This window comes from Perna viridis, chromosome 11 (assembly GCF_037379345.1).
Source record: "Perna viridis isolate PV_CMFRI_1.1 ecotype Kerala chromosome 11, ASM3737934v1, whole genome shotgun sequence".
Taxonomy (NCBI): Eukaryota; Metazoa; Mollusca; class Bivalvia; order Mytilida; family Mytilidae; genus Perna; species Perna viridis.
The window spans coordinates 10617723-10631276 of NC_142455.1; the positions used below are offsets into that span (position 1 = coordinate 10617723).

The 13554-nt window shown below is 35.2% G+C and overlaps 1 protein-coding gene and 1 long non-coding RNA gene across 7 annotated transcripts in view; one reads left to right on the forward strand and one right to left on the reverse strand.

Moving 5' to 3' along the window:
* Positions 1-339: 339 nt before the first annotated feature.
* Positions 340-13554, reverse strand: part of LOC148602949 (uncharacterized) — a 46863-nt gene continuing 33648 nt past the window's right edge. For all 6 annotated transcript variants that reach the window (XM_088551914.1, XM_088551918.1, XM_088551916.1 and 3 more), the window contains exons 5-10: positions 12747-12800; positions 9680-9767; positions 8441-8468; positions 6880-6978; positions 6307-6387; positions 340-4165 (exon numbers count right to left, since the gene is read on the reverse strand). In XM_088551914.1, the coding sequence (XP_088408040.1) occupies positions 3293-4165; positions 6307-6387; positions 6880-6978; positions 8441-8468; positions 9680-9767; positions 12747-12800 (1223 nt within the window). In that variant the 3' untranslated portion in view covers positions 340-3292. The remainder of the gene's footprint in view (positions 4166-6306; positions 6388-6879; positions 6979-8440; positions 8469-9679; positions 9768-12746; positions 12801-13554) is intronic.
* Positions 4071-7191, forward strand: LOC148602950 (uncharacterized). Its single transcript, XR_015916407.1, has 3 exons — positions 4071-4210; positions 6208-6324; positions 6928-7191. It is a non-coding gene; the product is annotated as an uncharacterized LOC148602950 (long non-coding RNA).

Here is a 13554-nt window from a genome sequence, read left to right on the forward strand (position 1 = left end):
ATTGATTTCATTGATTAAATAGCATTAAATGGACACGAAGTAAAAATAAAAATCGATCAGTTTTTACTTTCAAAATCATCGATTTAACTCTCAAGAGAGTTTTGATCGATAAGTGTTCGATAAACATTATTTATCAAACGATTATTATTTGATTAGTGACCGATAAGGATTAATGCTCAGTTTGATCAAGTAGTTATATCGGGGATGATTGGTCGGTTTGGTCCTCAGTCGAGCCATTCACTATTAACTCATTCAATCATTAGGTGCGAAAAATAAAAGGGATGAAATTAGACCAGTTAGATCGGAATGTGTGACGGCAAAGAAAAGAAAAGGCAACTGTTGATGAAACGTATGAACAAGTTTATTTAAATTATCCTACGACAAAAAACATTTGATTAACAAGTAACAACAAATAATCTGAACAAAATAACCCTTTCTTAATCTTCTCTCTTTCATATCTATATACGTACAAATTTACTCAACCAATATATGTCAACATAATGAGCGTAAATGCCTAACAAAGTAAGTTTGTAAAAATTTCTATGGTGCGCTCGTACATATGATGTGTGTAAAGTATGTACGTCGGTCTGACTCAAAGGTAGCTAAATGTAAATACCAACTGGATCAAATTAATTTCATAGTACAAACTTGCAAAACGTAGTTGAAACACAATTCATATTCTAAGCTTTTGGAAGGTCTTTTTTACTGCAATTTGATTTACCAAAAAATATTTGATTACATTGTCTGCATTAAATTCTATTTTCATTCGACTGTTTTGGCTATAAGGTAAATATGAATATTACACTTTTGCGGCAAAGAAGCACTGAAATGTGAAACAACATGTGATTATCATGATTAACCCGAACTACTCAGACTTTTTCGTTGCACTAAGAGTAACGGAAATGGGCGAGTACTTCCGATTGCCGCATGATGTCAGTTTTTTTAGGTTACAAAAGACATAAAGCATAGTATGCAGCCTCGGTTACGTGGACTTACAAAACAGGCATGCATACAGTAACCTACACAAATGGTAAACAAAATGCAACTGAACAGCGTTGTACGCATACAATGAAAATCCCACTATGAAAACTAAGCCTAGTTTTAAGAAAAAATATGAAATAAGCCCAGTTTCTGTCTGAGTACGCAAATCGTAGGTAACGAGGTATCGAATGTATATCGAAGCTTCATTTAAACATGTCGTAGAGGATTGGCAAGAACACGTGAGTTTGGTGGAAATCACGACACAAGAATTTAATTCATAAGGTTGTCAATGCAACTTCAGTTGATTCAGATACTTCAGTGGAATATTCAGAACCCCAAGCCGGCCTAGCCAGATATCTTTTGAAAAAGAGACTGAAATATTTAAATGAAACCCTGATGAATATTTTCGATAAATGATAAAATAATTGTACGGAAAATCTTTTGCATTAGGAAATGTCTCAACTTGGAATGTATCATAGGATCGAATGGAAGGGACGGTACCCCATTAACATTGAAAAGTTAGTAGTAAAAATGAAAATTACTGGAGTCAGTCAGCGCCTCATTCGGAATTTCCGGATCTGCCAAGGTGTATCCACGCATTTCTGAGAAACCGAGAACTGTCATCTCTGTCCCCTATTTGTAAAACTTCTATAACAGGTTTTTTTTCAACTCCAGATGTCTAAAAATGATAAGGTGGGAAAAGAAATGTTTATTCTTATTACTTTTCATTGCACCGGTCTAAAATACCGCTCCGCACTGTAAATTAAAAAGCCCTAATTAATAAACATTCTGAAAATAGAAATAAAAAACAAAGCAAAACAAAACAATATCGACCATTAAAGGGGGTCATTCGATTCAACCATATAAAACTAATGGAAAAACATGATTTTTTTCGCAGACCATCTCGATCCTATCTACCATTGCATTTTTTTCACGCTCTCAAACCTGCAATTTGAATGCACACTAATAGATAATGATAAAATAATAACGGGCACGCAGAAATAAGGAACATTTTTGATAATGGAGAGAAAATACAATAAAGCCTTTCTAAATCTACTTTAAGGAGGTAGACAGCTAAGGGTCACAACTTGCAAATCATTGGAACGTTTGTATTCAACATTTTACATGTATCTCATATAAGCATCAAAGTAACTTGGATTGATTTCATTCCGTTTCAAATGAAAGCTTCATAGGCTTTAGTGAAATTAAATATGATACGAGCATATCACTGATTTCAAGAGTTATGTCCCTTACCCAAAGGTCTACCCCTAAAATTACACAGGTTAAAATTAAGCTACATAAGTAATGTAACGAGACATCCCAAAATTGCCTTAAACATAGACACGATTTCCGGTTTGTTAGGCTTGAATCTCGACAGGTTTCAATGAAGATAGGGAAAGATAAAAAGCAAGGCAGGAGAGAGAATGAGCATATCATATTGAATATTATGAATCTGAAACGATATTATCTTTAAATAGAATTGGGGGGGGCGCTAGTTGTGTGGAGCAATTTCAAGTAGAATTGCTCAATGTTCTTCCATGATACGATTTCTTCCATTTTTACTTTGCTACTTCCTTTGTTATTTTCGATCAACCATAACACACACACACACACACATTTACATGTCTGGCTTTTACAACTACTGACAATAAAATTTTCTCAATTCTGATTCTTAGTCACTATACTAGTAATTAAACAAATCGTATAGAGACGCCTGCTGTTAAGATTTCGCACCAGTAAAATAAAACACATTTTTACAAAGTAAAACAATTTTAAAGAATGTTTAAGGAACGATTGCAAATAAAAACTAAATTACATGAATATGCAATGTACATGCTAAGGTCCAATTTATTACATGTAGCTATACATAGCTGCCCTCATGTATAGGATAAGGAAGTAATGGGACTTTGATAAAATACAAACGGTCCCTGTTAAGTGTGGACTTACAATCATGTCACGTTAAACGTAAACGCACATAACCAGGACATGTATATACACGAGAAACAAATGAAAAGATCCATTTTCTGTCAGAGAAAGTACTGCAATTTAGTCACATGTATACTTATATTAACCTAGTTAACAAAATTTTATGCACGTAAGTCAACACCTAATCTGGGCTGGTCGTATTTCATTATAAGGTCTTTCACCTTCATCACCATAGAATGGCACAGAAAAAAATATATAACATAAAAATCAAATATCAGAAGCACCAATAAATGTAGATCAAATGCATATTTCATGTAAAGATGAACATAGAACTGAGTCAAAAAAGTTTCCCCAAAATAAAAATAAGCACCATAACAAAAAAACTCTAGGACATAGAGGCTGTGTACGTATTGGAATCACTATCTCTGCTTAACCTCAATAACAGTTTATCACTTTTGGATTTCACAGTATGGCCATTGCAAACTCCCACACACTTTGAATGTTTGTCACTTGAAGTTTCCATGCAAACATCTTTTGTATTGTCAAGGTCACAACTCGGTTTTCGTATTTTCAAGGTCAAAGGTTTATCATGAACACTTTTGTCAAGTATCATGTAGTTATTGTTTTGTGAAGTTGGAGAAGTAATATTTACAGAGTCATTTCCATCCTCAACATTTCCAGAATCATCTAAACTTCTAGAAGAATCTTGAGAACTTGGGGTAGATGTTGACGTCGGGGAACGAAGCGGAAGTTTCATTGGTGTATATGACGACGTTTCCCGTTGTCCTAAAAAAGAAACGTATGAGGTCATATACGACTTGCTAACTGAAGAATTTGCATTGGATACTTGACTTTTAGCTGGGGATGATAAACACTGGGAATGGTCTTCATCTTTGTGCTTATCAACAGCTGGGGAAGAATCACTTGTATTTGTGGTCAACGTCCGGCTTCCTTCTGAGCTATTTCGGCGTAAAGTTTTCATTGACATATCTATTCCACATAAATTTTCCTGTTGTTCAACAATATCCGATAAAGCCGATTCATCGTGTGATATTTGAGAATCATTGACTTCACATCCAGAATCATTGAAACATTCGTCGTCTGAACCGATGTTGGATTCGATATTAGTCACTGACGAGTGGCAGCCATTACTACACGTATCATCAGAAGCTACCGGAAGTTCGGTAATAACCTCACTAGAATGACGTAGTTGGGCAGGATTTTCGTAAAATGCATATGTGATATGGAGAACTCGATCCTAATTAAAGGGAAAAAACATCATCATAAAAGATTATTATCAGTGGTAAGCTTATGTTATCATGTTAATATTTCAAAACGTTCGGTTAAACACAGAAAGTTGACATTGATCTTCAAGTAACTACTCTTGAAAGGTCAGAAGACCCACAAGCTTCTCTTCCTAACTGATAGTGGCTCTTGAATCTGTGTCAAGTGTTCTATTTTCACAACTGAGCTTGTTGCTTACTACAAAATGCATTGGTGAATAGCAATATTTTTAATGTAGTACTGTATATATAGGTGTTCTATCTTTCTTTTTGATAATAGATTTTAATCAGCGCAAGTCAAATGTAACCGTGAATTCACGTGAAAAGATTCATATAGCGTTTTCAGAATTTTTATATGATCAAGAGTTAAACAATTAAAATCAATTCATTTGCCTTTTTTACTAACTTGTAGCATAGTGCTCACGCCATATTCTTATATGCATATTCATTTTTCTTTGTAATGTTCAATTTTCCTTTTTGGTTCTTTTTGTTATGACCTAATTAATACAATTAGGCAAGATTAAACAATGATACATTTTTGGTAGCCAAACCAAATATGTGAACAAGGCGTCTAAGCCTCCTTATCCATTTATTTGTCATCGAGAATTTTTACTGCTTAGAACATTCAAAAATGAAAAAATGACGACCGATTTGTATTTGGTTAACCACTTCCGGGTACATCAATATGGAGTTCTTAGGAACAACCGTATACTGTGTTAACTTGTCTGTTTAAAAATCAGTCAAAATGTGTATAAGGAGTGGCACATGAAGAAAAAATGCAAAGATTTATTAGAATTATCCAAGTACTTATACTACATGACCTCCAGAAAAAAAAACCAAAAAAACATCAAAGTGTTTGTAAAGTTTGCCTTTCAAAATACTGATAGGTGAAATGAAGTTAAAACTAGTAATTATTGAGATGAAATCCATCTCTGTGGGCCTCACCGTGGCAATTAAGCCATATATATGAATTTGATTTAGGTGATCTACCCACATACTAAATATCAAAAGCCCACAGCAAAAAACAAAAAAAAAGTTACGGCCTAGACAAGAGTTTGTCAACGAAAATAAAATGGAATTGACTTACAGGTTGTAGTTCAAGGTCATAAAACACTATCCATAATACGTGACATACTGTTTTTAGGGTATCTACCCACATGCCAAACATCAAAAATCTACACCAAAAGACAAAAAAGTTACAGCCCAGACACGAGTTTATCACTGAAAACACATTAATTTGACCTTTGAGTCAAAGTTCAAGGCCATAGGCCGCTATCCATTCTACACAACACATCATCTTTATGTGATCTACCCACATGCCAAATATCAAAAGCCCACATTGAAAGACAAAAAAGTTACATCTGGACACAAGTTTGTCACAAAAAAAAGCAAGTTTGACCTTGATGTCAAAGTTCAAGGCCAAAGGCCTAAATCCATGGTACACGACACATCATATTTACGTGATCTACCAACATGTGAAACATCAAATATCCACATCAAATGACTAAAGGTTTGGACACAGCTCAGACACAAGTTTGTCAATGAAAAACATCATTTGAACTTCAGGTCGAAGTCCAAGGTCATAGGTCAATATACATGGTACACGACATTATATTTAAGGTTTTCTACTCACATGCAAAATATCAAAAGCTCACATAAAAAGACAAAAAAAATTACAGCCGGGACAGGAGTTTGTCATTGAAAAACAGGATTTTGACCTGAAGGTCAAAGTTCAAGGTCATAGGCCATTATCCGTGGTATGTGACACATCGTTTTAAGGTGATCTACCCACATGCAAAATATCAAAAGCCTACGATGAAAGACAAAAAAAGTTCCAGCCCGGACACGATTTGTAAGTACCGACAAACAGACTGAGTGGGCCCTAATGAACTATAGAATAATGGCAGGAAAATTGTCCAACGCTTTTTCCTAATATAAACAGTCAAAACAATCTTTGTTTTATAGTTGCTTCAGGATAAATTTAAATAATTTACATAGTTTTTCGATTGTTTTCCAGATGCAATGAATGTATTTGAGGAACGAAAGACCAAATTGGAAAAAATGATGTGCCAACCATTGCTTGATTCTTACACGGAATGGTACTTAAAAGACCTACCCTTTTCCAGTTAGTGATGTAAGCAACATCCACCAAAGTATAATTATCTTCTAACAGTTCGTTGCCAACACAAAAATCAATCTGAAAAAAAATGTATATCAAAATGCACAATTTTTTTTTAATTATTGAGAAAAACTCAGCATTGGTCATATTCTAGATACCATTAATCTAGGCGGATGGTAAACCATTTATAAAAGACTTCCGTTTTTTTTCATGTACAGGTAAAAATAGGTGGAAATATTTTACGTCCTCTCACAAACCCACACACATGCTTAGTGTTTTAATTTGGGTAAAAAGTTATTGATATATTTCCGTTTTTTCGTATACAGGTAAACAAAATAGGTAGAAATATTAAAGTTGCATACACACATACACATTTAGTGTTTTAATTTGTGAAAAATAGTTTTCAATATGTGTACAAAAAATAAACAAGAACAATTTATGTTTAATCTAGAAAATGTCAAAAACCAATACTATTTAGCAATACTGTAACCCCATCATTTTAAACATCACTTATTCACGGCCACCAGAGCTTTGCCCAATAGAGAATAGTGTAATTTCACAAGCATTTACCTCATAGCCATCAGAAAGAGAAAACTTCAACCGAAGATACTTTTTCAGATGTTGGATCGTTATGGCAGCTGGGCAAAGGAGGTGTCGACTGTCTTCAAACTGAAAAGAAAAGACCATAATCTTGTTTGAAAATCCAGCATTTGCCATATTTTTATGATCAAAATGCAGAGCCTATATCCATTTTGAAGATCTCTAAGATTGGTTTCCAATATATATGTATTCCTTCAACAACTTTAGGAAGTAGATTATAGTACAGCTTCATGATATTCTTATTATTCTTTATATTATGATTTAAACAGTACCTGAAATGTATTATTGTTTTCATTGCCAGTATAAGTTTTCCTACAAGGCTCATTGCAGTAAATAAGTATTTTGTTTCCAGATAGACACATACTAACAATGAACGCACAAGTTACAAAAAAGTTTCAGCAATGGTTATTTTACATTCACTAGAAAGAGTAATCAAGGGAACCAAGGTTATAGCGGTAATCAAAAGAATGTAATCCAGGGACAAAGACCAGACATGGAAACAGACATACACAACAAAGAACATAAAGTAACTAAAGTCATACATACAAAGTCACAAAAGCAAATGGGCAACTCGGACTCCACTAAAACTGGGAGCATGAACCAGGTGCACCTGTAGGGTAAGCGTACTCTGCTTTTCCAGAAACACCCGCCGAGTTGCTCATAAAAAGTCAAGTCTGGGGTAGACAAACGAGGAAAGGAAAATTATGACAAATTATACACTACAGATGATGTGTTCTATGACAGAATAAGAAGAGTTCTCGGACAGTTCTAGAGCCAGCTCTTCATACAGTTCTAGCAGAACCGGCTTTACTAGTAGAACTGTTCTTGTATAGCTGGCTCTGCTAGAACTTTCAGAAGAGGTGGTTCTAGTAGAGCAGGTTCTGCTAGAAGAACTACCAGAAGAGCTGGCTCTAGAACTGTTTTATGACACCATCAGAACTGTCCTAGAGCCAGCTCCTCTCACAGTTCTTCTGAGATGTTAGAACTGATCTCATCTGAATTTGTATGATTCTATTTTGCGGCAACTTGAAGCTGCAAGCTTTACCACCATTCGTTCAGGACTTTGATATCGGAATGCAACTGAAGCCGCTTACAAAGTCAAATACATCACACTGAAATTGAATCCAATGATATAGCATTCAGGCAGCAAGGAGGTAGACTACAGGTAAGGGACATAAGTCTTGAAATCATTGATATGTTTGCATCATTTTCATTTTCTCCAAAGCATATCAAGCTTTCAGAATGAAATCAATCCAAGTTACTTTGATGCTTAGATGAGATTGGTGTATAATGATTTAGCAAACGTTCAAGTGATTTGTAAGAGATATGTCCCTTACCCTAGATCTACCTCCTTAATATAACCCTTCTATCAAAATATCAAGTAATGTGAAAGGTACATGTAGTTGCAGGAAAAACTAACGAAAAAACTAGTAGACGGAGAATCGGACGGACGGACGGACGGATATCATGATTACCTTATACCACCAACAAAGAGGGAAGGTGTACAAAAACGTGTATTTTCAGAACTTACCTCTTGTGGTATTTTATCATCAGCTAATCTGAAATAAAAGAGTTCAGTATTAGCTCACACTCACCTTTCTTATTCACTAAACACATACAATTCCTTAGGAAGTGGTACTCAACAAAATAAATGCTTCGGCCAATAGAGTAATTTTTTTTTGCAAATCTCACTGCCATACTAATGAGATGGAGTTGATTGGCATCCAAAAGGTGTCAGTGGTAGTAGGAATCTAATTACTGACCAAATGAGATAGGTTTGATTGACAAGGTAAAGAGTGAAATTTTGGTGAAATGGGGATGGAAATGAACTGGCAGACTGACTGTGCTGTATAAAATTATCAGCTCTAAGCTACCTCGATTAATTTAAATCATCAAGAATGATTTTCCTTAACATACATCCAATTAGCACAATTATATACGAAAATGATAGTGGACTTAAAATAATACCAGGGTAATTAGATTAATTCTTATTCAATAGGGCAATGGTCAAACTTTTCCATTGTAAAATATCATGTTAAATTTATAGAACTGCTATTATTTGGAAACATAAGGACGTAACAGGTAAGAATGAACATGAGCAGTGTTCATAGTGACAAATGGTCCCTCGTCTGACGGCAAACAAGCATATACAATGAAATTCAAAGTAGTCTTTTAAAACGTCCGACGGCAGACAGTTCACGCATTTTAGGACGAGAACATTTTTGTGGATAGAACAGACCCTACTTTGTACTAAAGAGAAACGCTGAATTGGACTTTAAATGTGCTAGCTCAACAATGCAAGCAGGCGCAGGTAGGATTGTCACCTACTCGGAAACATTATTCTGACTCTGAGCCAATGAGTTACTATATCTCATATTTACCACGTGTTTTGCTGAGAAACAGTGACTACCAATTTTTTCGACGTAATTGGTATAGTGTCGCTTTTTACCCTTTGACCTTAAAGACGCTCTTCCATGGAAACGCAAGTCACCTGATTAAAATTCCGTTTCCCGATTGGCCAAATACAGATAACTTAGTGGCGTTCAAACAAAAAAAAACTGCATGAGACATTGAAATTGCGTGCCATGCGTTATTTCCTAATGAAAATTATAAGTAAAAAGAACAAATTTTGCTGCGTCGGCTATCTTTTTGTAAAGATAGTACTTGTTTAGTATGACTCGGCCAGGGATCAAATGCACGACCTTCCGCACCTAGGCGGTTGATTGTATTATAAAAGATTACAGATGTTAAAGTTTTGTACATATCTTACCGACTAGAGAATTTCAAACACAGACTAATCATTTCATCTGGACTAAACACAACCCTTGAACCTTCATCTGGAATGTACTGTGGATTTTCTGAAAAAAAAAAAACAAAAACAAAAACCTCAAAAATCTAGTCATTGGGCACAAATTAAAAGCAGGTACATTTTTTCTATATGCTCGGAGGCTAAAGAAGGTAAAAGACGAGAAAGACACATGCTAATTAGATTGGAGTGAGATTTTTATTATAATGAAAAGCTTCAACGCACATCTGTCTTTACATAAGGCACGACGAATGGACACGCATTCGGACATACTAACAGAACGGCGTAACAAGAATATTCAATTGTATACCCGAAATTGTTTAAATGAAGAGATACACAAATTGTAAAAAGCCTAAAAATCACATTAGCACACCAAATTGTAATTAATTTATCATGTTTGATACTCTTCCTGTAAATTAATATGGTAATTTACATTTGTAAGAAATCAATTCCTCGTGAAATTTTGAATTAATATGCTAAGACGTGCTTGTTAGTGATACACAAATTTACAATAAATGAAGCATCCTTCCTTTTAGCAAACTAATAAGATCCTAAAATTTAATATCCTTTAAGACCATCTGGCAAACAAATATTACATTTAATGAACTAGAAAGTCATTTGATTACTTGAGTTTCAGAGCACTTATTTCTATTTTCCCCATTCATTCGGAAATATTACTGGGACAAAATTCCGTGTATTCTGAAAGACGTGCGGAAAGAGATTACCAAGGCCATGATTGTCCATAGATGAAAGGCATGCATGGTCAAGCAGGATTGGCGTTTCAGCATGCTCATTAAGAGGTCAGATGACGACCACATGATGTAGAAATAGTAACCTGTGCGAAAGTCCCATTGACGAAAACAAAATTGATAATCTGTATTTTTTTTTATTTAATATTTCGATTAATAACGAAGTATGGGTCTGTTAAAAATCTGCTCGGACGTAAAACAATCAATCAATCAACTGTTAAAAAAACAGGCAGGGGTAGTTCATCATATCTCAAGATAATCGAAGAAACTTTTCAAATATATGTTTTACGTCTTTAAAAAAACTATCACTGTGTTAATTTTCTTTGATCTGCTATTATATATACTGTGAAAAAAATTGACTGGTTATAAAGTGTGAAAATTCTGGTGGGAAATTTTCCCGTAATTGATACAAATATTACGTTTTGTGAGATCTCCAGTGGCCAACTTTCATTTGAACTCTTATTGTTGAATATGGTTTCTAGTAGGCCTACTGAAGGACTTCCTATAAAAATGTTTGGGATTAAAAGAGTAATCAAGGGAACCAAGATATAGCGGTAATCAAAAGAATGTAATCCAGGGACAAAGACCAGACACGGAAAACAGACATTCACAACAAAGAACATAAAGTAACTAAAATCATACATACAAAGTAACAAAAGTAAATGAGCAACTCAGACTCCACTAAAACTGGGAGCATGGACCAGGTGCACCGGTAGGGTAAGCGTCCTCTGCTTTTCTAGAAACACCTGCCGAGTTGCTCATAAAAAGTCAAGTCCGGGGTAGACAAACGAGGAAAGGAAAACTATGACCCCTTGAATACATTAGTTTTCATGGTGCTGATGGATACACCATAACGATCCACGAGTTCCTGATGACGACCATAAAACTTCTGTAGTGATGACTTCAATCTTGTAGCAACATAACCCTGTTCCAGAAGCCTATTTGTTAGAGTTCTAGCGCGATACAAAAAGTCTGCGTAGTTTCGGCAAGCTCTGGTATAACGTATGAGTTGTGATATGAACACTCCATACGCAGGAGGCGAAGGGATGTTGCCACAGATGAAAGGAAAGTTAACAATTCTGAATGAAAAGTCATCACGTTTGTCGTAAAGTTTGGTCAATAGTTTTCCTTTACCATCGATTTCTAAGTGTAGGTCAAGATATGAGGCTGACTTCACAGTGTCTGTAGTATCCTTTATCTCAAGTTCTTTTGGGTAGATGCGATGTATCAAATCCCCAAAATTAGGATTGTTTAAAGATAATACGTCATCTATATAGCTGAAACTGAGATTGAAGGATCTAGCCAAACGATATTCTTTCTTTCTGATCAGATCAGCTATAAGAAATGCATGAACCACTATATTAAACTTCTGATTGGTTTAAGGCAGAGCTGTACATAATTTAACATGTGTCCTGTTGCATCATACAACTATGACTTCCAAAATAATTCAGAAATTGAGGCCTTCAATACAAAGACTTTTTAGAATGAGTATACATGATATTTCTTGTACATTTAAATGTACAAGAATGAACAGATGGAGACACCACAGTGCAGAGAGACACCAAAATGCAGGGAGATAACGCAGTGCATTAAGAGACATCACGGTGCAGAGAGACACCACAGTGCAGGGAGAACCACAGTGCATTGAGAGACATCACAATGCAGGGAGACACCACAGAGCATTGAGAGATACCATAGTGCAAAGTGAGACACCACAGTGCAGGGAGACACCCCAGTGCAAAGTGAGACACCACAGTGCAGGGAAAGATATCGCAGTGCATTGAGAGACATCACAGTGCATTGCCTACATGTGCAACAGATCTAAAAAAAATAAATATGATAAATATATCATAATTTTTTCACACATTTTTAATTACCAGTCCATATAAAATTCAGACATTGCCGATGGTCGAGGTGATTCATGGCGTAGAAAAACCACCGAACAAATAATGCTTACTTGGTCTACAACATATGTGCTTTAATTTTTCGAATTGATAAGCTTTTCTGTATCCCAGATCTATATTTTAAAAACAAACTTATATTCATCTCCCGCTAAAACAAACAATTCAAACAAAATCAAGAACAATTACTCTTGCAAAATGCATTCAGCATACAGTTTATATATTTTTTATGGATATAACCAAACAATAACCTAATACTGGTTATACCGGCCTGTAACTGTACCTGAATTGGAAATTCTAGTGACTTTGGTAGGTTTGTGATACGCACGAAACACCTCATGTCTGATTTTTATAAAGACTGCTACTTTAAAATAAATGTACCTGGATCGTTTTTCTGTAAATTTTCATAAAACTCCCTCCGTCTTCTCATTTCCTCTGTTTGAAAGAAAAATAATTAAAATAAACCACGCATCTATCCAATATATTTCGTGTAGTTCGAGAAAAATATCTGGGCATTCCTATGCTCATAAACATACAATAAACCCGGATTAACCATGAACTTTAATTGCAATTATAATATGACGTGCTACAAAACTCTTTAGGCCACTGCCATTGTAAAACAAATGATGAACACATGACCAACATAACTATCATCACATAAGCTGCGTCTGTTAAAAATTATGAAGAAACTAGCCCAATAAGAATCGAAACAAATCATGGAAACTTCATTTCATATTTTTTTTAACACGGCCTGTCCATTAAAAACAACGCGACAAAAATTGAAAGCCCGTGGTAAAATAATGATAAAGAGGAGTTTCCGTGATGTGCATACTATATACGCAGACTTCCGGTCTATCTAGCACATGGTTTGCGCTGTTACCAATGTAATCTCTTCTGCAGACATATAACAGCTTCCTTATTCACTACAAATCACTCCACTGGCTTAAAAGCTTTGCTATACAGGATGTAAAAAAATATCACATGGCATGCACACTATTCGTTACAAATACTGGAAGCTATTCCCGTTGTTCTGTACTAATACTGTACTAATTTGCTTAGAGAGGCCGTATTAAGTACTGAGTGTGGCATAGATGTAAAGCTTTGAAATAGCGAATATATCCCCTGCGGGGGAGATTGCTTCTCGTCTGTTTTTCACTACTATAAAAACCAAGAAGTACCGGTTGATTGT